Source organism: Peromyscus eremicus, chromosome 15 (assembly GCF_949786415.1).
Source record: "Peromyscus eremicus chromosome 15, PerEre_H2_v1, whole genome shotgun sequence".
NCBI lineage: Eukaryota > Metazoa > Chordata > Mammalia > Rodentia > Cricetidae > Peromyscus > Peromyscus eremicus.
Window position 1 is genome coordinate 6,229,561 of NC_081431.1, and position 24,091 is coordinate 6,253,651.

General features: G+C 42.0%; 1 protein-coding gene across 1 annotated transcript in view; it reads left to right on the top strand.

Annotated features, from left to right (window-relative positions):
* The window catches only part of Kcnk2 (potassium two pore domain channel subfamily K member 2), a 134,580-nt gene that overhangs the window by 41,233 nt on the left and 69,256 nt on the right, over window positions 1-24,091 (top strand). Inside the window, exon 3 of the mRNA XM_059281032.1 lies at window positions 104-221. Coding sequence (XP_059137015.1) covers window positions 104-221 — 118 coding nt within the window. The remainder of the gene's footprint in view (window positions 1-103; window positions 222-24,091) is intronic.

Genomic DNA, 24,091 nt, shown 5'->3' on the forward strand with positions numbered 1-24,091 from the left:
TGATCCCTTTTGTGTAATTTGTCATTACCTGGGGTGGGAGTTGAGATGTTTGATGCCTCTGTATGATTGACATGTACTGATAAGTTTCTTTTTAAACTTGCAGCAAATAGTGGCAGCAATAAATGCAGGGATTATCCCCTTAGGAAACAGCTCCAATCAAGTTAGTCACTGGGACCTCGGAAGCTCTTTCTTCTTTGCTGGTACTGTTATCACAACCATAGGTAGGAGACGACTCGCTTTCTGTTTTCTGTTTTGGTATAGTGTGTGATCTGACGTTCATCTGTTAAATTTCCTTTATATAGTTGGTCAAAGTAGTCTGAGATAGAAAACTAGGTTATAATACATAGAATTTTGAATTAAGAGTTTGAATTAAAGGAATTAGCAAACTATTCATCAGTTCAGAATGTAAAGTTAAGTTTAAAATATATACTGTAAAACTCGGGAGCAATATGGTGGAGACATTTGATAAGGGATAATATATTGTACTATATCAAGATTGGTTTGAGATGATGGTTTGTTTGTTTGTTTGTTTGTTTGTTTTGTATAAGCAGTTTTTTTCCCACGGCCTCTTGTCTTCAGTGTAATAGACAGGATTTGAATCTGACTTAAGCTTCATGTGTTTATTAGATGTTACCTGTCTCAGTTTATAAATCTCAACCTTCTTTTGACTGGTTACCTGTTGTTATATTGATTGCTCCTGTATTAGGATTACTTCAGGGTTGTCTACATGTTGTATTTTGACAATAGCATAGACATATAATGCGTTAACTGTGACAGGAGGATGGACTCTGGATGTCTTGGCTAATCTCACTTTTTTGCCGTGACATTGGAAATGTCATTGCAATGGAAATTCATGCTGCTTTTGAGCTTGCCTTATGTGCGTTGAGCACTTTTGTGACAGCCGAGTGAACGCACACGGAAGCCCTCTCTCTAGTATCCAGACCTTCAGTGCTGCAGAACTTTCCAGAAGATTTCTGTGTGTATCCCATAGTGGGGGCCACCTTCCCCATTCTTGCTTTCTGGTTTATTAACGGAAGTGCGTTTAAACCATGATTTTTTGAGAATAAGAAGGACATGGATTCATCACAGTCATGAATGCATTTCAAAAGGAGATAATACACATGTGAGTTTGTCTCCCATGGGGCAGGATCTCTGCTTATGGGATGGTCAGAGACTGTGAAGGTTTCAGTTTTATTGTTTATTGCCATCAGCAAATTATAATAATTCATGTGAAAATTTCACATCAGCATGTTATACTAAAGTTCTTGGTAAGACAGCATGAAAGTTTGTGGATGAACATTTCCTTGAAATCCTTTCTTTGCCCGGAGTGGGTGGTGCCTGCTGCACGGTTGCAGTGTAGAGGTTATACCTTGGGGGTCACTTTCCTCCGAGATGACTACCTTTCCATGCTGATGCGCCTTTGTCAGGAAGTCCAGAAGTGATGCTGATGCTGACATTTCCATCAGTGGGGTCAAAAGTTGTGGCTGTGAAAATCTGGAGGAATGGCAACCCTCATTGCTAACCATAATAACAGGTTCTGTTGGAGACTTAGACATGTTGGCCATTTCTACTGTGGAAATAACTATTTATTGTGTAAACTACTTAGAGTCTGTGAGCAAGGGCAGAAGAAAAAAAGAGACTCACAGACTGAGTGAGAATGGTTTGTTCCTGTCCAAGGATAACTCTGAAGCTCACATTACAACTCCCTGGGACTGCCACTAAATTATTTTGCAAGAGACACAGTCATTATATGCCCTTAGTGTGTGCTGTATGTTTATGAACAGTCTCATTTTTTTCTGAATCCCCAAATTCAGTAAGTTTCACAGACATATACTTCAGTGCATGAAAAGAAACAAACCATTGTTACCAGCTTTACCCCCAAATTATAGCCATTAAGCGCAGTGGCTGCTTATTTGGCCTACTTAGGGAGCTGCCCAGAAGCCTCACCTCTAACTCATCTTCTCAGTTTGTAGCCTTAGGTGCTTCAAGTCATTCTGAGTCAGCTCTCTGGGATCTTTCACTCCAGGGCCTTTCTTATTCCTGTGGCTAGGCCATTTCCCCTGACCTTGGACTAGATTATGAGTTAGAATGGGGTAAAAACACTGTTTTCGTTTTTTTTTTTATGTGTCCATATGACACTTGATTGGCACAGACTTTGAATCTGTGCAATTAGAAGCCTGTCAGCATTGCTAATGCAACTGCTCTTGTGGCCATGATGTTTTTCCCCACTGCGTGGCCTGTACCAGACTGCACAGTGCACTGGTCCTTCTGCAACTCGAACTTGAGAGTTTGGGCAGGTAGCTTGCAGTATCTTTTGTAGAGTGTCATGTGACTGTGGTGCTTCATGGAGTCATGTGGGCTGCAGATGTCCACAGCTTTTCTATTTCGCTTTATCAGTTTAAGATGTGAACATGAGCTAGGCAGCTTATACATTGGAACCGTGTTCAAGGGAAGGTTAATTATACACAGTGCCGTATTAAACTTTAAGATCCAAATTTAAGGAATTGCTTCCAAATTACTCACCCTTTCTAAAATCGGATCCTTCCACCACCTTCCCCAAATTCCACTCCACAGCTGCACCCATTGAAGTCTCCGATAATTCTCCCTCCACCCCAGACCCTCCTTCTAGTGCATCAACCCACAGAGTTGGCTCTGCTTTTAAAACAAACCCAGCCTTGGCTGCTCACCTTTCTAGCTGCTACTTATTTGGTCCAAACAGGATCTCTCCACATCCCTTTCACTGAAGAGGCCTGACTCATCACTTTGTTTCCAACCCAAAAACCAAAACAACAACAACAAACAAACAAACGAAAATAAACAAAAGAAACCTGCCGCAGCCCCTGTACCTATCTCTGCCTGTTTTGTTTTTTTCCCCAAGAATCTCCCAATTTCTGAGATATAGTAGTAGGTGCTTAAGGAATAATTTTGGGGAGTCTGGGAAGATGGCTCAGTGGCTCAGGACACTTGCTTCTCTTGCCAGAGGATGCAGGTCAGCAAAGATTGGACACCTCACAACTCCTGTAACTGGTTTCAGGAGATCCACGGCCTTCTTCTGGACTCCACAGGCACCTACACACATGTGCTGCATATAAAATCCCACAGACATACTCATGTACACATAAATTACAAAATCTTTTAAAAGAATCTTAAAGTTGAAAACAAATAGGCATATAGGTGGTGTGAGCTGTAGATGTTACTAGATACTAAATTGATAGCTTTTATACTAAATTCTGAGCTTGTTTAACACATCTCATCAACAGTTTGCTTGTTTGTGCATTTATTTATTTAATAGGTGGTGTACACTCTTTCCCTGCTGACATAAATATAAGAGTCAAAGTCTTTGACCCTGACTTGCGCAGCAGTGAGTCAGGGAGGGTGGTGGGTAGATAAACACAATAGGCAGACACAAGGTGCCATGTGTAGACACTAAGAGCATTTAATGGGAACCCTTGGTGTACGTTACAGGAGATTAAGGTAAGTGGGTGGGGAAGAGGGGGCAAAGGATGATTGCCTCTGGTTATTAGAGGCAAGACTGTCTGTCCCAAGACTGGAAAAAGAGTTAGTGGTTTTCAAGGCAAACTCATATGGATGAGAGAATTCCAGACACAGCGAGCTGGGGAAGAGATGAAGGTGAAATCCACAGGGGCCTGCAGGTCATCTGGAATGGTTGCTGATGTTAGAGAGCCTCATCCTGAGGCTCCTGGGACTTGGTGCCAGTCTACGTGGCTCGGATTGGATCATTGCCACTTTTGCCTCCCTTGGGCAAGAAGCAAGGACACAGTCTTACTGTGGAGACACCATTTGCATATAAAAAGCAGCTGCAGGTGTCACGTGATGAAATGTGCCCTGGAACTGGGGTTGCAATGTGGTTGGAAGTGGGAATGGAGAGAGTGTGGGTCAGAGCTTAAGGCACATGAACCCAAGTTGGATGTGAACTGTGAACTGGAGCTGTGTCTTGAAGAAAACATGCTGTTTCTGTCTGTGGGAGGGAAAAGCTGGGCAGTCTGTGGTAGGAACAAGCCAAAGCCCAGACAGAGCATGAACTTGACTTGGTTTGGGGATGGACAGGTAAACATTTGTGTAGACCAGAGGCTCATGTAAGGGGGTATCAGGAAATGCTGCCTGCTGGAAGTCGGGGGAAAAGCAGTTCAATTGAAATTGATAGTCAGGGGTTTTGTACTTATTAAATAAGATAAAACATTGATTTTTTTTTAAAGTAAAATGAGAGATAACAGTGACATTGGGATGTATCTTTCAAGAAGAGGGTAAGTGGAAACAGCTCAGTGGATGGAACGATTAGGAAGTTCGGGTAGTGACCCACAGAAGCCACGTGAGCATGGCCTGGGATGGCAGGAGTTGGTGTGGAAGGAAGAGACGGAGACAGGGTATTGGCAGAATGAGATAAGGGAGGCCGGCAGTCTTGGTGACTAACAGATGAGGAGAAGATCATGCCGAAAGTGAAGTGAGTATTAGACAGTAGACTTGTAATTCATCGAGAGCTTGCGTTGATCCTATTCAGAAAACCGAGTTAAAAAATAGCCAAGGTTTTAAATGCTGTGTTATTTTAGGAAGCTTCATTTTAGTACTTTATCCCCACCCCTGCCCCTCCATCGGCTTTTATTTCTTTATTTTGTCTATTCTATAATTGTACTGGCTCAGTTATGTTACTTCCTGGTCATTGCCTTGGGGTCAAAAAGACTGGTGACCAATCATCAGGACATTAGTAAACAAGACGGGAAATGCTGCAAGGGACCCGATGTGCAATAACAGAGAGAAACCAGAGCCGGGAGTGGGAGGCTTTCCCAAAGAGGCTGCCTGCCGCAGGAACTCTGAGGGGGCGACATCCATCTGAAACCTGAGGGATGAAAAGAAGTCAGCTGTGGAAAGACAAGTGGAAAGACGAGTTCAGTCAGAGGGCACAAGCCACAGCCCAGATCCTGAGTAGGACGGGGTCTGGCACATTCAAGGAACTCAGATGAGCCATGGAGCAGACCCTGGAGGTCTAGAAGGAGGGATAGCAAGGGGAAGCCATGGGGGCAGAGGTCACAAATTAGCAGGAGTCAAAGCATGAAGGACTCAGAGTCATGGTGAGGATGTCTGTGGAGTGGGGAGCCACTGTTAGATGTCATCAGAAGATTAGGGGTGGAGCTGAGGAGATAACTCGGTCGGTAAAGTGCTTCCTCTGCTAACATGAGTCCAGGTCCTCTTTAGTTTGCCATCCCGGGCATTCCTTTAGGTCTGAACAGAGAACCTTTCCTTTTTAGAGACACTGTTCCCCTTCACAGAGAACACTCAACTTCTACCATCAGAGTGTTGAGCTTGAGTCCTATGGTTTGTATGGTTTCTGTATGTTTGAACCAATTAATTAGAATAACACTTCAATTTTACATGGCTGGAATTGCTAAAGATATTATGATATTGATGCCTGGCTTCCTGCAAACCTGCATTCCATCAGACATCACACCTGATGAGAAAAAAATTATGACAAAAAAAAAAGAAGAAAATGAAAGAAAAGTTTGGAGTAATTTTACCAAGCAGTCCTAGATTTAAAAAAAAAAAAAAAGAAAAGAAAGAAAGAAAAAGAAGAAAAGGAGGAGGAAAAACATGTTTTGGAAAGAGAGTGTGTGTTGGAAACTGTAAAACCCTGTGCTGGCTTTTGGCTGATTACCTTCTCCTGCATGGAGTGGACAAATATAAACTTGTAACTCTGAGGAAAAATTCCCATCATTCTGTGTTCCCTGTGGTGAAGACAGAAGTCTTATGTGCACATGGAGACGAAGGGTCCTGAAGCAGTGGTGTAGAATTTGCCACAAAGCCTCCCCAGGAGATGAGGTCCCTGCAGCTCTGAGTGGTGAGTGCTAATTTACTCTTTGAGCACAGGCGTGTATCTGTGGCATTTCACCAGCCTCTGAGAGAGCCGCCTGCTGGATTCTGAAAGTCCATTTTAAATGAAAGTTAAGGTTCTTTCAGGCAACTTAAAGATGAGTCATTTTGCAAAGTGACTTTTAACTTGGACTCATTATATTTAAAAAAAGCTTATTAAAGAAGATGATTATTAAAAAAACAAACAAACCTGAAATTCTAGTATTGTCCTACTGAAATTCAGAAGTACAAATGAAATGGTTTTGTGTCTTTGACTCTGTGGCTCTTCCCTACACTAAATTAATGAAAGTAAAACTCATACCAAGATGTTAACATATGTTCTTTATATTCAAAAACTGCATGCAAGCTTATGTATAATTTAAGCAAGAAAAAGAAGAGGAGGAGGAAGAGGAGGAAGAAGGAGAAGCAGCAGCAGCTGTCAGAGATGATGCCCAGTGGGTAGAGCTTGGTTTGCAGAGTCCAAAGCTGTGCTGGATTCCAGTGACCAGTGCTGCAGACTCCTAAGTAGATGAGCTAATTAGTCATGCTGTGTCCTCATTGCATATGTATGCAGGCAAGAGGAGGCCTGCAGAGGAACACCAAGTACCTCATGCAGCTTGAAAAGGGATTTGGAACCCTCTGGGAGGTAGTTTTCCTAAGCATTCGCCTTTTTCTTCAGTCACAGGAGAATGCAGAGTGGTCTAGTCCAGCTCTGGTTTCAGTGTACACAGTAGGAAGAGAGGTCTCCACTGGGTGTCAAGGTTACTTATCAGAACAAAAACATAGTCTCTTGTTTTGTAATAATTTGAACAGTTTTCAGTAATGCACTTTTAATCTTCTGGAAATAAATGGCAGTTGGCTTCTATGACCTTGAAATTGCTCCAGAAAGGGGCTGAAGAGAAGACTCATCAATTAAAGGCACTGGCTGCCCTTCCAGAGGACCAAGGTTCAGTTCCTAGCACCAACATGGTGGCTTATAACTCCAGTTCCAGGGGATCCAACACTGGCCTTAGTGAGCACCAGGCATGCACACAGTAGGTACACACGTATTCATGGAAAACATTCATACATACAAAATAAAATAAATAAGCCATAAAAGGAAAAAATTACCCCCTAAGTGCCCTGAATTAGCACCTCACCTGCTTCTTCTCATCACTGCCCTCCTCACTCTGGTCCACAGTGCTGTTGGTCCTGGGGTTAAATTGTATAGTGCATAGCCAGGCTTGGCTCTGAGTGTGATTAAAGCAGGACCGGACACTTAGAACACTGGTCTCGCAAGTGTCTCATTTAATAAGGAAGGTCTGGGGTAATGTCTGGTCAGGCTTCTCTACTTTCAGCTGGTAATTATGCTACACCTTTGCTTCCATCCATCTTTTTACTTGTGGTTTTTTTCTTGAGGTTTTTAGAATAGTGCAGTCTGACTCTCAGAAAGCTAGCGTGGTTGTGTCATTCTTAAGTCATGGCCTGATGTTGACAGAGGAACTCCTGCCAGGTGACGCTCATGCTTAGCCATTGTGGCTTACGTGCAGCAGCTTGGACTCATTGTAGAAGAAAGGAATTCTGGGGAACTCTTGGTTCTAAACCACGGTCAGGAGAAATACTGCCAGTGAGAACAGTTGAAAGCTCAGGTCATCAGAAATGCCCTTTACCTCCTGGCCCTAAGTTACTCTCACCTCCAATACTCCTTTGAAATAAAAAACAAGAGTGTCCAGGGTTGGTGGATGCATCTATCATACTGTCTGAAGATGCTAACAAGGAAAACAATTGCTGGGCTCCAGAGATGGCTCGGTGGGTAAAAGTGCTGTCATGGGAGCCTGAGGACCCAAGTTCAAGTCCTTTGAACCCACAAAAACTACACTCAGCATTAGTAACCATCTGTAGCTCTAGTCCTCCTATGGGGGATGGGAGGCAGAGGCAGGGGAGTTCCCAGCCTGGTGTACCCAGCAAAAACAAAAAACAACAAACGAAAAACTAAAAACAGAGACCCACATTGTCTCAAACAAAGTGGAAGGCAAGAACTGAGGCCTGAGATTGTCTTTTGACCTCTATGCACATGCCTCTGCATACATGTGTCTGCATCCACATGATCAAATATGCACACCATGCATACATTGTACACACACAGAGAGAGAGAGAGAGAGAGAGAGAGAGAGAGAGAGAGAGAGAGAGAGAGAGAGAGAGAGAATTGCCAAAGGCTAGCAGCAAGGTAGGACAAAGGACAGAAGGGTATAAAGAAAAACTGAACAAACTCTCTCCCCTGAGCTCTCACTCCAACACCACACATTCCCTCCTCCCCCATACTAAGCAATCTCCAGCAGACACCAATTCAGTCTAGTTCTGATGCCGTCTACCTGGGTTAGCATCAGAATCTGCAGGTGAAGGACTCAGACCCACAATTGTCCCCGTTCGAGTCCAGACTCCTATACTGTTGGCTCTGAACTCAGGCCCCTCCCTGGGTTTGATCTGGAGCTTCTCACTAACTCAGGGAAACAATTTATATTTTTCAGCTTGTCATAAAGGGCAATATAAAAGATAACATCTGCATTCAGATATACACAGGGCAAGCTGTTTGAGAAGAGGCCTGAAGCCTCCATATCCTGTGTGGAGTCACATCTTCCAGGCATATGCGGAAGTGGAAGCCACCTGAAGCTTCCTGAGCCCTCCTCACCCACGTGTTTCGGGGATTTCTACAGTGGCGTCTTTAGATATGCATTGGCCATGCCAGTTTCTGGTTCCTCCCACCTTCCTAGAGGATGGGAGAGATGGCTCCTAGAGTTTCCTGTCCATCCATGATGGGGAGCTGTGGTGGAAGCTGAGGCAGTTGGCCACATTACATCACATCCAGTCAAGAGCTAAGTGAAGAATGTGTGTCTGCCTGCTAGTGCTCAACAGAGTTCTCCTTTACATCTTGTCCAGGGCCCAGTCTATGATATGGTGCCATTCACATTCAGGGTGTGTTTTCCCAATTTAATGGCTATAATCAAGATAATTCCCCACAAACCTTCTCAAAGGCCCTCCTCCAAGGTCATCCTAGACTATGTCAAGTTGACAGTTAAAACTAGCCACCATACTGGCCAAAGTCATTTAATAGAATCACAGATTCTTCTGGACACCTCTATGGTTCAAGAAGTTACAGAGGTCTTTAGAAGGGTTACATGGGTGGAGACCTAAGTCAACATGTATTGGTTATAACTCACAGTGCTGTGAAAGTCAGGAAATAAGTTGTAATCAATTAAGTAGGTACTATACAAAGAGCGGGTGTTTAAAAATATTTACGTGTGTGAGTGCTTTGCTTGCATGTATGTTTGCATGATGTGCATGCAGTGCCTATAGAGGCCGGAAGAGGGTGGCAGGTGCCCTGGAACTGGAATTACAGATGGTTATGAGCTACTCTGTGGATGCTGGGAATCTTGCAGTTCTTCTGCAAGAGCAGTAAGTACTCTTAACTGCTGAGCCATCTCTCCATACAGCCATTCCTAAAGAGCAAATGTTTTAAGTGGAAACTTAGATGGGCAACTTAATGAATCTATACTTTAACATTATTTGATTCCACAGAAAGTTGGAAACGTGAGCTTCTAAGTAACAACAACCAAAGAATGTGTTGTACATACTCATAGACTAGTCTGTGCTTCTGCATTAGTTAACATTAGCTAAGTTACTTCCAGGGCCAATCTGGTGGCTTTTCGTAATAAAAGTGCATTGCTGCTTCACAGTGTGGGTCCAGGATGTGTAGGCAGGAGGCGTCTTCTCGCCACACTTGAGACCTTTGCAAATCACGTTCTTCACCTCCAGATCCTTCTGCTGTCCCCCTACACTCTGGCTACTAGGCTTCACATGTGCACACATGTTATTTTCACTGGCAGAACACTGGCGTAGATAAGTTCAAGAATGTACTGTGTGCCAGAAGATCCAAATATTTGGTGACAGCTCCGGTCGCTATGATAATTTCTTGTAAGATAAATCCACTAGGGTAGACCTGGCATAATGACACATTTCTTTAATCTCAGTGCTCAGGAAGCTGGGGCATTCAGGATTGCTATATGCACTGTGTACATAACAAGTTCCATGCTAGCCAATCTCAATAAAACCAAAATAATGAAAAGAAAGTAGAATAATGCCACCAGAGACTGAGTGGAAATTGCCCATTTTGGAAGGTGCCATTTTTAGAAGCCAATAATTTGGTATTTAAAGCTTGTCTTGAGAGAATAACATGTAATATAATTTGAAATAAAGGTATAGTAACCTTGAGAACATTATAGCAAAAACATGGATGGGTGGGGTGAATTTGTAAAATGAATGACTTTGATAAAGTTTTATGCACAGGCAAATGTATTCATTAGATTCTGTGTAGTGATCTGCTTTTTCTGTGTAATTTGTAGTCCTAAATTTTTTTAAAAAAAAATAAAGTCCATTCTTACAAAAAAAACCAAAATAATGAATAAATTAATAAGTAAGTAAATAAATAGTTCTCACTAGGGAACCATGCAACTGAGTTAAAAAAAAAATCATGAAAGAAGTCTCATAATATTTTAAGTAGATAAACACCCAAAGTCCCAGTGTCCAAAGGTTGGACATGCCCATTTGAGTGACATCATGGTGTCAGATGTTTTGTCTCTCCAACACCAAGATTCTGAGTTGAATTCTTTAAACATGATTAGCAATGTTATGCTTCAGAAAGTCAGAGTTCTACCAATATCAAGCCATGACATTCTGGGTTTAAAATAAAATAGGAATTTGAGAGGGGAAAAATGAAATCTAATTGCCAGAAAAAGAAGCCAATATATTTCTTTGGAGTTATGTAGGCTTATCATCATAAAAAAAAAAAAAAAAAAAAAAAAAGATTGGTATGAAAAGGTGTTAAGTTATAGAAAGGAAAAGTCTCCTGGGCCCAATGATCATAAATCACACATTGTCTTTTTACAGAGTCTTTTAGTTGACTTTCATAAATGTTTGTGAAGGTTTGAAAATGGGCTGTGTTAATTGCTTTTTAAAATTCACAGAAATGCTAAGAAGCATAAATCAAGGCAGCTAAGATAAATGTTTGCCTCTGTCAGTACAGAGAGGGGGTCGTTTGTGCGACAGCTCTGGGAAAATAGTGAGAAATAAATGGTGTACTCACTTTAAATGAAATTCTTTGTGTTTACAAATGCATGAACACTTCCCTGTGTTGGCCCTGCCATAGTTACCGACACTCCATAACCATTGAATTACTGATGAATCGTATGATGGCTTTTGTCCTTTGAGTATGAAATGTCCCCTGGAGACTAATGTGGTTGGGCAGTTGGTTCTAGGCTGGTGGTGGTGTTGGAGAAGGTTGTGGAGGTGGGGCCTTGTTGGAGGAAGTGCCTTACTGAGAACAAGGCTTAGTAGCTGGTACCCACTTCCTGCTTGCTCTCTGCTTCCTGAAGGAAGCTGCAGTGAGATCAGCAGCTGTCTTCTGCTGCCCAGCCTCCTCCTCCTGCTGCTCTGGTTCCCTGCCATGATGGAGTGTGTCCCTTTAAACCATAAGCCAGGACACACCCTTCTTCCTTTAAATTGCTTCTTTTTAGGTCAAAGACGTGGGACAAGTAATGAATATAGCCCTACATAGTCTTTAGGGATGTTGTGTAAACTTGATCTGGTTGACATATCTGTCCTAGAATGACTAGTGGTCTTTCAATTAGAAAATAAAACAATGACTTAATTTTTTCAATGTGAGTTTCCAAGATACAAAAAGCCATACTTGATTGTTTTTTTTTTTTTAATTTTTAAATTTATTCTTCTCTCATGTATTAAATCCCTATGGCAGTTTCCCCTCCTCCACTCCCCGTCCCTCCCTCCCATTCCCCTGCCCCATCCACTCCTCCTTTGTTTCCCTTCAGAAAAGGGCAGGCCTCCCAGAGATAGCAAACAAACGTGTCATATCAAGTTTCAGTAAGACTAGGCGACTCTGCTTGTATTAAGACTGGACGAAGCAACCCAGTAGGAGGAAAAGGGTCCCCAAAGTAGGCAAAAGAGTCAGAGACAGTCTCTGCTCCCACTCTTAGGAGTCTCACAAGAAGACCAGGCTATACAACCATAATATATATGCAGAGATCCAAGGTCAGACCCATGAAGGCTCCCAGATTGCTGGTTCAGTCTCTGTGAGCCCCTATGAGCTCCGGTTAGTTGATTCTGTGGATCATTGTCTTGCAGTGTCCTTGACCCCTTTGGCTCCACTAATCATTCCTCCCTCTCTTTTACCTAATGTTTGGCCCTAGACATCTGCACCTGTTACTATCAGTTGTTGGAAGAAGCCTCTCTGATAACGGTTATGCTAGGCTCCTGTCTAGAGTACAGCAGAATATCATTAGGAATCATTTCAATGACTTTTTTTTTTATCCAGTTGTATTTGATTCTATCCTAAGTCTCTCTCTGGGCTATGCAGCCTCTGGGTCCTGGTGCTCCAGTCACTGTCAGGGGTGGGCTCCGTCTCATGGCATGGGTCTCAAGCTGGATCAAACATTGGTTGGACACTCCCACAATTTCTGTACCACCTTTACCCAAGCACATCTTGCAGGCAGGACAAATTGTGGACTGAAGGTTTTGTGGCTGGTTTGGTGTCCCAATCCCTGCACTGGAAGTCTTGCCTGATTGGAGGAGATGGCCTGTTCAGGCTCCATATCCCCCATTACTAGGAGTCTTAGCTAGGATCACCCTTGTGGATTCCTGGGAGTTTCCATTGCACTAGATTTCTAGCTCATCCCCAAAATACGCACCCCCTCCCAAATTCCAGTTGTCTTTCCCAGTACTTTCTCCCTCCATCCTCCCCCAACCTGATCCCATCTGCCCCCAGTCTATTCTTGATATTTATTCTATTTCTCCTTCCCAGGCAGATTCATTACTATGCACCCTCCCCCGCACCCTGCTTGAGACCTCCTTGTTACTTAGCTTCTCTGGGTCTGTGGATTGTAGTGTGATTATCATTTATTTTACAGCTAATATCTGTTTATAATTGAGTACATACCATGTTTGTCTTTCTGTGTCTGGGTTGCCTCATTCAGTATGATTTTTTTCTAGTTCCATCCATTTGCCTGCAAATTTCATGATGTTATTAATTTTTTTAACAGCTGAGTAATACTCCATTGTGTAAATGGAGCACATTTTCTTTATCCATTCTTCTGTTGAGGGGCCTCTAGATTGTTTCCAGTTTCTGGTTATTATGAATAAAGCTGCTATGAACATAGTGAAGCAAGTGTTCTTGTGGTAGAATGGAGCCTCCTTTGGGTATAATGCCCAGGAGTGGTATAGCTGTGTCTTGAGGTAGGTAAATTGTTGATTTTCTGAGAAGCCACCATATTGATTTCCAAAGTGGCTGTACAAGTTTGCACCCCCACCAGCAATGGAGGAGTGTTCCCCTTGCTCTACATTCTCACCAGCACTTGTGGTTTTGATCTTAGCCATTCTGACAGGTGTAAGAGGGAATCTCAGAGTCATTTTAATGTGTATTTCCCTGATGGCTAAGGATATTGAACATTTCTTTAGGTGCTACTCAGCCATTTGAGATTCTTCTGTTGAAAATTCTCTGTTTAGATCAGCACCCCATTTTTAAATTGGATTATTTGGTTTTTGTGTCTAGTTTCTTTTCTTATATGTAGATTAAGTTGTGGGGTGTGTGTGTGTGTGTGTGTGTGTGTGTGTGTGTAGGTGCACTTGTGGGTATGCATGTATATATATGTATATGCATGCAGGCTGACCAGCAAGCCCCAGGGATCCTCTTGTTTCTGCCTACCCAATGATGGGATTATAGGTGTAGACAGTCACACCCAGGTTTTACATGGTTCCTGGGGGTTAACTCACATCTCCCTACTTTAAGACAAGCCCCTTGCTGAAACAACCATCTCCCCAGCCCTGATATTTTTCTGAAAATTCACCTTTTCATATTCTGCTTTACAGATTTCCTTTTAATCTTTCACTTGCTTCATTTATTTAGTTATTTTTTAGGAAAAGAAATCTTAATTGTAGCTTCGTTGATTCTGTTCTGATTTTGATTTTCTATACTCAGTGCCATTGGCAATTTTTATGTTTCTTTTCTAGTCTCTGTTCTCTCATTTGCTTCTTAAAATTCTTTCCGTATTTATTTTCCTATAATTCTGGGGAACCTTTTGTGTCTATGCATTGATTAGAATTTCTGCTGTTTCTGGTCTGCCCTCTTAACTTTTTATTATCTAAAATGCCGATTTTAATTTTTACATTTGCACACTAAGTTTCCTATTGGCTTTGAACTCATGATCTTTCTGCATCAGCCTCCAGCCATGGTGAGAGGAGAAATGGTTTTTTTTTGGTTTTTTTTTTTTTTGGTTTTTCGAGACAGGGTTTCTCTGTGTAGCTTTGTGCCTTTCCTGGAACTCACTTGGTAGCCCAGGCTGGCCTCGAACTCACAGAGATCCGCCTGGCTCTGCCTTCCAAGTGCTGGGATTAAAGGCGTGCACCACCACCGCCCGGCGAGAAATGGTTTTAATAGAATCCGACACTTGATGTTTCTTTTCCAGTTTTCTATAGCAGCCATTTTTATCTTTGATTGTTTGTTTCTAAACTGTGTACCCAGACAAGGATGAGGGTCTCCAAAATCTCCTACTTTCTGTAGTTTGAACGTGCTAGCTGATGGAATAGCATAGGTTAATTGGTTCCTGACTGGTGCATATGCCAGCCCAACACCTTCTGTTGAGTGGGAAATCTTCCTGCATTCTTTCCCTATAGGCTCCAAATGGTTGTGGAAACAAGCAAATGGTGTTTTCTGGCCATTGTTCTGTACATTCTTTGGGATCTCTCTCTCTCTCTCTCTCTCTCTCTCTCTCTCTCTCTCTCTCTCTCTCTCTCTGATTTTTTCTCTGAAGTCCTTGGTGTCAGGATTTGGCTTTTGAAGAGAATAAATTTAGGGTAAAGCATTTAATCTGAGCAGCCTCCCCCATTGTGGGTGTGTTACAGTCAGAGTTGGAGTGCACATTCAATGTAAACGGAGTCTACATTCTCCGTTTTGTGCATGTACTTTAGGGCTGAGTGAGAAGTGTGCAAGGGATCACAGTGTGGAAACGTGGTGTGACAGAGCAGTCTTGATGCTCCTCCCAGTCTCTATCTCTCCAGGATATTTCCAGAAATTAAAACTTCCAAGTTTCTAATACATTTTAAAAAGTGGAGGAGTGGACATTTGTATATGCTTACACAGTCCCTTCTCCACATGTGTGTAGGATTGTATGTGAGTATGTGGTATGAGTGAGTGTGTTTGTGTGAGTGTGTATGCATGTGTGTGTGATAGGTGCAGATGGGTGGACTCTGTTCCCACAGGTCACACTTTGTTCTCAGGCAGGGCTGCTGTTAGACACTGGCTGTCCCTGAGCATTGGTAGACTTATGTTATGACATACTTTCTTCTGTACTTTGACAAGTAACTGGGAAAATACACTCAAGAAGTGCAGCAGATCACCATGCCCTGTTCACAGGAGGTTCTCAGTTCAGTGCTGAGTTCCTTCTACACGTTTCTCCAAATTAGAATTTTTCCTGAAAGAGAGTATGGGGTGGATTTGCCTCCCCTCATCTCTTAACCCCAATGCTTAGAGCATGCTCTCTACCCTCTTTTGGAAATTGAGGCAAATCAACTCTAGATGAAAACAAATCCATCACATGGAAATTATATCACTTAGAATAGGCAGAACTAATCAAAAGAGTAATGACACATGGTCACCAGTAGTCACCAACAGCTATCGGATAATTTGTGCTTTTTGATAGCTCTTTGCTTAGAAAAGACAAATATAGTACGCAGATTTCTTTGTAGCCCACAGAATCCAGGAGACTCTGAAAGGACAGGAAAGTCACAGCAGACTGAGAGTTCCTTTTGCTGTGGCTTTTATAATGATATGTAATGTGACAGGGAATGTGTCTAGTATGTAGTGTATACCATGTTCCCTCTTTATATATAATTTTGCTTTCTGCAGCCTCTACAGTCAACTGTGATATAAAAAATGAAATGGAACCTTCCAGATAGTAGACATAAGTTTTGCACAGCTGTTATCACAGCACATTGTTAAAAATAGTTGGGTTTTGTTATTAGTTACTGTTGTTAATGCCTTATTATACCCAACATAAAATTCAACTAGCACAGTTCTGTCTGAATGCATCAAGATCTAATCTCATAGCAGAGATGCCTCTTAAAGGTGCCATAGGCTACCACACTTAATCTGGGTATAGAGTTTACCCTTTATGGCTTTAGTGGTGCATACTTTCACCTGAACAACCCAACTGCTATCACTTCAAGTCAGTGTCTGGTTAGTTATCAATACAGGTAGGTTCCTTTGCCATTGTGATCACATTCCTCACAGAAGCATCTTAATGGAGGCAAGGTGTATTTTGGCTCTCAACTTCGGTCTTCCTGGTAGGAAGCCATGGTGGCTGGGGTGACTCTGTCTATGGTGAGAGATTTTAAGGTGCCTTCGATTCACATTTTGTTAGATTAAGAAGCAGGACCAGGACCAGAAGCAGGGTTCAGCTCTAACCCTCAAGGCCTGTCCCCAGTGACTGGTGTCACCCAACCAAACCCTATGTTCCCAATTTCTCAAAACAGCCCTACTGGCTGGGGCCGAATATTCTAACAGGAGCCTGTAGGGGACATTTCAACACCTTTCATCCCTTTGTCTGAGACTGACAGGAGTTGATAAGATCAGAATTATTGCCCAAAAATAATAGCTATGGCAAGGACTGATGCTCACACCTGGATTTCAAGTGAAATTGTTTCAAATGTCAGCAATCAGTACTTGAAAGTTTGCATTTTACCTCTTCAAGCCGTGATATCTAACTACCATCTGTACTTCAATTTTCTTAAGTCTGACTTTGGTATTTATGCAGTGATGGGGTTAAAACTCTACTGGCCATCTCAGTGGTTATGTTTTATGATGTAAAACTTTTAATTTTTTTTATTTAATGCTTTCCACCTTGGCTTGTACTTTCTTCTGTGGAGAAATGTAGCAATGTAATAAGGCATCTCACACAAGAGTCTACCTGGCTATCCTATGTTTGTGAGAGATGCCAGTTAGAGTGGCCCTATCAACATAGCAGTTACGTTTACCACTTGGCTAATGATGAGATGTTCTGGAAGCTGATATTGCTTATTGGTCTCTGGAATGAAATTTGAACCACACTTACTTGATTATTTGACTTAGTCTGCAAGAATATAGAAAGAGAATGTTTCCTCAAGTCTCAAACATCCTTACGGAGGAAAGCTCTGCTGTCACTAACATCTCCGTTGTCCCCATTGTTATTTTCATCCATAGTTAACATATGCTCTGAGTGTTGGGGAAGGACTTGAGTCAAGACAAGAACTCAAGCAACTTCATGCCACATCCATAGTCAAGTGCGGAGAGAAACAAGCAAACCTACTCTGTCAGCTTGATGCCACAGCTAGCTCTCTGTACTCTTAGGCAGCTCAGGGTACAGCCTAGGGATAGTGCTGCCCTCAGCAGGGGTGAGAGGGGAGAGCAGGAAAAGGGTAGAGGGACTGGGTCAATTAGCAATCAAGATAAGTTCCCAAATACCCACAGTCCAGCCTGATCTAGATTATTCTTTAAGTGATAGCTCTCTTCTTAGATATGTTTCTAGGATGAGGCAAACTGCATTTAAAACTAATCATATTAGATACTCTCTGCCATGCTCCTTGCAAATCTCTTCATGCATGCTGTTTCTGCAATGCATAGGGTTCTTTTAAAGCAACTTTCTCAGTGATAACCATCTCGTAAAATAGCAAGGCAGCCAACCTGTGAAATAGCAAGGAGGTCATCTTGTGAAATACTGTTCCAACTGCAGACATCTGGCTCCTGGACTAAGAGGAAGTTTGCTGATGATGGAGTTCACACATGGTATAAATCAGGTTCTGAGTTTGTTACTATGATCCACAAATTTTGACATGTTTATATTCCTTTCCATTTGGAAAGGTTTGTTGTATGGCATGTCTTGGTATGGATCTAAATCCAGTCATTATGTAAGTGAAGAAAACCTCTACAGTAGCTTTGATTCCAAACCCTTGCTCTAGGCAGATGGGTGAGTAGTTTAATAAATCTGAGCCTTAATGTTTAGTAACTAATCTTCAGTATGCTATTGGGCATCAGCAAACCTCAGTTTCCATATTCAGAAAATGGGGGTAATTCATTGTAAAACTTCATAAGGTCATCTTAAAAGTTAAGGCTATAGATGAATTAGCACCACGAGTGTTACACAAGAGGGAGTACATATTCGATAAGTAATGCCGTTTTTCCATGACTTCTCTTTGGGGGATGGAATTATTTTATTATTTTATCATGGGGAATGAGCATATAGCTAGCATAGTGATGGCTTTGATGGGGTACTATCATTCAGATAATTCAGGGACCAGAGATCCCCACCAATGAGAATTTGCCTTGAGGTTAAGGGTAAAGGTAAAAGTCAGACTTAGGACCTAGACCTCCTCTCATCTCTTCCAAAGGCCTCTTCCGTCATGTTTTACAAACCCTGAGCCTGTAATAAGACCATAACCAACCTCACTTGTGAGATACTAAGAATGCACAGTACAGTAATTTAGCTGTTGTGGGGTAGATAGTTTAAGGTCTCATGTGTGATTCTTGGCTGAAAATCAGCAATATGAGAACAGCGGTCAAAAAGTGAAGAAATAAGTGCATTCTTTTATGAAAACATGATTTCTTATTTTGAATCATATATCCTACAACTGCGTTTGTTCTTTGGTGTTTGGTTGAGTTCTTTCCTCATTTGGTACAATTCTGGATTTAACTAGCTTTTTTGTTTTTGTTTTTGTTTTTGCTTTTCAGAAAGACGAGATGTAGGTGGGCTTGGAGGCACATACTTATAATTCCAGCACTTGTGAGGCAGAGAGGGGAGGGGCTTGAGTTCAAGGTCAGCCTGGGTCACACAGTGAGATCCTGTCCCTGAAGAATATACACACACACACACACACACACACACACACACATACATACATACATACATACATACATACGACAGCTGCGTTTCACTTGGATGCCCAAGAGGCTGGCTTTTCCTACACTGCTTACGAAGCATCTTTTGGATTTTTCTGACCTCTCACTTCACTGCCAAATTGTCACAATTTTTGCTCTATAATATCAAAATTGACTTTCTGTATCTAGAATTACTTACATTGCTGAGTGTTAGAATAGTGTTTTGATTATTACATTTGGGGTGATATCTATAATTTAGATTTACCAAAATTGCCTTTTCTGTGAAAAAGCAATTCTTTTATTCTCTTGAATAAAATTAAAAGCAACATAAACAACTAGAGCAGCAGAACTATCTGGATGTAAGCATGTCCATGTGATCAAAGCATGTAACAGGAATTTCTGTAGATGGGTCAATCCAACTCAGTGTTTTCTTGAAACTCTGCAATGAGTTCATACTCACACAGACATGGAAAAGTGAATGAATGCAGCAGGGTTCCTACTCCCAGGAAGTATGTGAACTAGAAGAAAGCCAAGAACTTATACTAAAACCACAAGAATCCACACTGAATTAAACAAACAGTTCCTTGAGGAATTAGATAAAAGTCTGTGTTACAGCTTGCATGTGAAATGCTCCCATAGGCCCAAGTGTATGAACACATGACTTGAACATTTGCTGGCATGGTTTTGGGAGATCATGGAACCTTTAAGAGGTAGAGTCCCACAGGAGCAGGTGGATCCCCGAGGGGGTGGCCTTGAAGGTTATATCCTGGCCTGGGTGACAGCTTGATCTCTTTCTGACTGCAGAGGTCATGTACTCAGCCACCTCCTACTTCCATGGCCAGAGCCATGAGCCCTTCTCATGGCCCGGCCTTTCTTGAGATTATGGATTATATTCCTTCAAACTGTGAGCCCAAATAAACCTTGCCAGGTGTTTGCCTACAGTGATAAGGAAAATGAATGATACAGTGTGTTTATTGAAAGAATCTAAGGGCCCAGCTGGTTAAAAGGGGGAGCATAGCTGTGCATTGGAAGTTACTGTGTGTGAGGAAGGCAGAAAGGACAGAGGACACTTCATCACAATAGAAAGGCCACTGGGAGAAGCGAATGCCGTAAAAGACTAAGGAACTGGGAGAGTTCAGTGTATTTCTCCCAGGGAATAATGGTGGCTTAGTGTTACTGAAAAGCAGAATAATTACCCATCTGGAAACGCTGGGATGTAAAGAGTGGGAATTTGTACTAAAAGATCTTGGGATATTTCGGGGCTTTAAAAACTCCAAACTAACAAAACAGAAGCTGTGCTTTCAAGAGTGTTAGCTCTTGTGAGATGGACTCAAGGAGAGAGGACCAAGGCAGCCTGTTCTGGTACCTTGCAGTATGGGAACAGGGAGGTGAGTTGTGAAGCTGGGATGGAAGGTTGTGATGGAAAGGGTCCAGCCATGCTGCCTACAAAGCCACTGTGGCTTGTGACTTGGGGGATGGAAGAGTTAGATGATCCTGGTCACTGGAGACTAGTTTGACTGTGTCACAGTCATGTTGGTGAGCATGTGAGGGACATGTAGGGTGTTGTCTAGCATGTCATAGAATTTGGGGTCTGCTTTCCATGAATGTCAGGTTGGAGAAGAGGAAGTCTCTATGAAAGAGTGAGCTATACAAATGTGCTTGTAGTGGAATCTATGGGGCTTTAATGAAGGCCACTGCAGAGAAATATCAAGATAAAGTAAACTACGGTACTTCCTGCTGTCACTGAGGACAAACCACTGAAAGCTGAAGAGAAGAGGAGAAAATAAGCCAGTTGGACTTTTCAGATTTTCGTTTTCTTGAGACCAGTCCCCATTTAGTCCAGACTGGCCTTGAAATTGCTGTGTGGGCGAGGACGATGCTGAACTCCTGATCCTTCTGCCCCTACCTCCCAAATCTGTGATTACGGGCCTGAATCCTCACTGCCACACCCAGCTGTAGTCTAGTTATTGTTAAAGGAGAAGCAGAAGTCTGAAGCACGAATCTTAGAAGGTCTTATTAATAAAAAACAAACCTGGAGCCAGGTATTGGGGTGAATGCTGGAAGATTAGAGAAGCAGAACAAGCCACAGCTTCCTCACCTCACCAGTTCCTCAGCTGATCCTGTTTCCTCAAACTGGATGCCTCTGTGTCCTCATCCAGAATGAATCTCAGCTGAACTGCTGCTAAAAGCCTAAAAGCTTAACCAGACTCTAGTTCCTGGTCCTCATGCCTTATATACCTTTCTGCTTTCTGCCATCACTTCCTAGGATTAAAGGCATGAGTCACCATGCCTGGCTCTTTCCAGTGTGGCTTTAAACTCACAGAGACACAGACGGATTTCTGCCTCTGGAATGCTAGGATTAAAGGCCATGTGCTATCATGGCCTAACATCTGTGTTTAATATTGTGGCTTTTCTGTTCTCTGACCCCAGGTAAGTTTATTAGGGTGCACAATATTTTGAGGAACACAATACCACCACAGAAGTCAAGAAGTTCAGACAATAAACTGGAAGTGCAAGTAAAACCTGTGCGCAGAGTAGATGTTGAGAGTCATAAACACGTGATGGTGGTGAGGTAGCTTCGTGTGACATCTTTCCCCACGTCCACTATTTCCCTGGCAGGACGGCTGTGCAGCAGCTATGGCAGGATGGCTGTGTGACAACATTTTGGGTCAAAGTTCTCTTGAAAATATCACACTCAGAAGGGAGGCCAGTAGAAGGAAGAGAGCGTGCCAGTGAGGCAGAGATGACAGCCGGTAGCTGTGAGAAGTAGGGAGTGTGTTTTGTTAGGGCCAGAGTGGTAGCCAAAACGGGGCCCTTGTCCGCACACAACTTCTAATTCTTCTAGTGAGAAGGATCTTAGAGAGGAGATAGTGAGCTCAGTCTGGTCTTGGGAGTGTGTGTAGCATGATTTATAGAGAAATTGATGTCAAACACAATAATGGGTGATTCTCAGTCACAAGCCCGGTGAGGAGCAGTAGGGTGGTGTGCATCTAAGGCAAACAGGGGAAACCAGGAGGGGACCAGTATGGAAAATTGGATTTGTTAATGGTTTTTCACCCTGGTACTGTGAAGATACACAGGTTGAGTATTTTTTCTCTGGAATTGTAACCAATTGCCCCAGGATTACTAATGAATAATTATGCAATTTCCAACTGATGTGTCCTGCTTGTTTTAATGATACCTTTAGAAACTGATGACTGCCACCCCAGCCTTGTTCTGTTCTTTTCCCTTCTGTTCCCTCCCAGCCTCCCCTAGATCAAGCTGTGCCCTGAAGTTCTTGTACAAGTCTTCATAGGCATTTGATGCTTCTTTTCATTTTAAAGAAGTATTTTTCCATCTTACTTCATGTATAAGAAAATGTTCAAATATTAAAATGCTGTTGGTTCATCTTGTGTTTTTCATATACTCAGCTTTTCACCAAGTTTTTCTAATTTAACAATTTTGAATATTCTCCTTTATTTACAGGATATTTAATTCCACCCATAACTAATCTGGTTGTCATCTTTTTTATAACAATTATTCCTCTTAATATTTTTTGTCACTATATCTGCTAGAACATTCAGCCTAATAAATAATTGTTGGGAAATGGCTATTGTTTTCCCAGACTTTAAGGGAATTCCTCAAGTTACACTTTAATCTTCTATATAATATTAAGTGTTTTGATATGGATAGCCCTTGTCATGATAAGGCAATCATTTTCTATTTCTAGTTTTTATTTATTTATTTGTTTTTAGGAATTCATATGTGAGTACTGTATTTACACCATAACCACCCCTCCCTCTTCCTCCTCCAACTGCTCTCATGCCCCCTCTCAAATTCACGACCTCTTCTTTAACTGTTATTATTTAATATATGCATACATATACATATATGTGTATATGTATATGCACACATATGCCTGATAAATCCACTTAGTGTCAGTCATTATGTATATGTGTTTAGAGCTGACCACTTAGGATTATAGTCTACCAGGAAGCTTGTCTCTGGATAAAACTGATTCTCCCTCTCTCAGCACCCATTGACTGTCTGTAGCTCTCTCTTTGGGAGTGGGACCTTGTGAGATTCCCCCCCACCCCCATCATGTTGTCAACTCAACTGGTGTTGTCACTGTGCAGGTCTTACTTAGTGACCCCGGTGTTGAGATTTCATGAGTGTGATGTTCCTTGTCACGCCGTCCCTTACAGCATGGTCAGATGCTGTGCTCTGGCTCTTAGAGTCTTTCCACCCCTCTTCTGTGATTTTCCCCTGAGCCTTGGGTACAGGCACACTGTAGATGTGTCACTTAGTCTCTGTATTTTGACCAGCTGTGGAACTTTGCAGTGGTCTCCATCTGCTGATGAGCAGCAAGAGCTGCACTCCCCAGGCTGGGGACAGGGCATGAGCTCTAGTTTTCATAGAATTTTAAGGACTGGTACACAGTATTGCTTAGGATCTTCTTGATCTATAAACTACCTTGCCTTTTTTCTTTGTAACTATTCTGGAATGCTCTAAATAAGCAGGCGTGTCTGAAGAGAGCAAAGGTGTACGGCAACTTTATCCAGTCTTACCAGTTCCTCCTGCCATTTCTGTCACTGCTGTTGAATGAGACACATGACAGAAAGTGAGAAGCCCTTGCCCATCTTGGTGCAGGGCTACTGTCACCCTCGTTCATTTGTTTACTAGTTGATAGCTGCTCATACTTCTAGATGTTTGGGTCTGTTTCTGAGATCTCTGTTATTTCTTATTACCTTCCATTTCCATGACTAATTTGCCATTCAGGACTGCATCATATAAATCACACTGCTTTTTGATAGTTAATAGTTAAGTCCTGGTACTATGTAGGAGGAATCTTTCTACCTCATTCATTTTGTTTTCCAAATATTTCTTAGCTATTACTGTACTTTTAAGTTTTAAAATGGCTCCCATATGTAATGCAATTACATTATATCTGCACATAAATTTTGTAGACATTAATAGAAACTGATACTTGAATATTTGTTTCTTTGAGTCTTCTCTTATGTCAGGGTTGACACACTATGATCGACAGTAGGGAAATGTGAAACACATTTTCCTCTCTGCTTACAAGTTAGCTTGCATTTCAGAAATTAAAATAAAATGGACCTAAACATGGCATTACAGCTATTTAATCATGGTGTTTCAATGGGGAGATTTTTTTCATGTGCAGATGAACATCCTTGATTTTCAATGTAAGAAGTCTTCATTGATTCGCCTATCTTCATTAAGGCTTTAAGGAAGAATTTGGAGGGCATATGTAGTTTGCTGATTTTTGAAAAATAA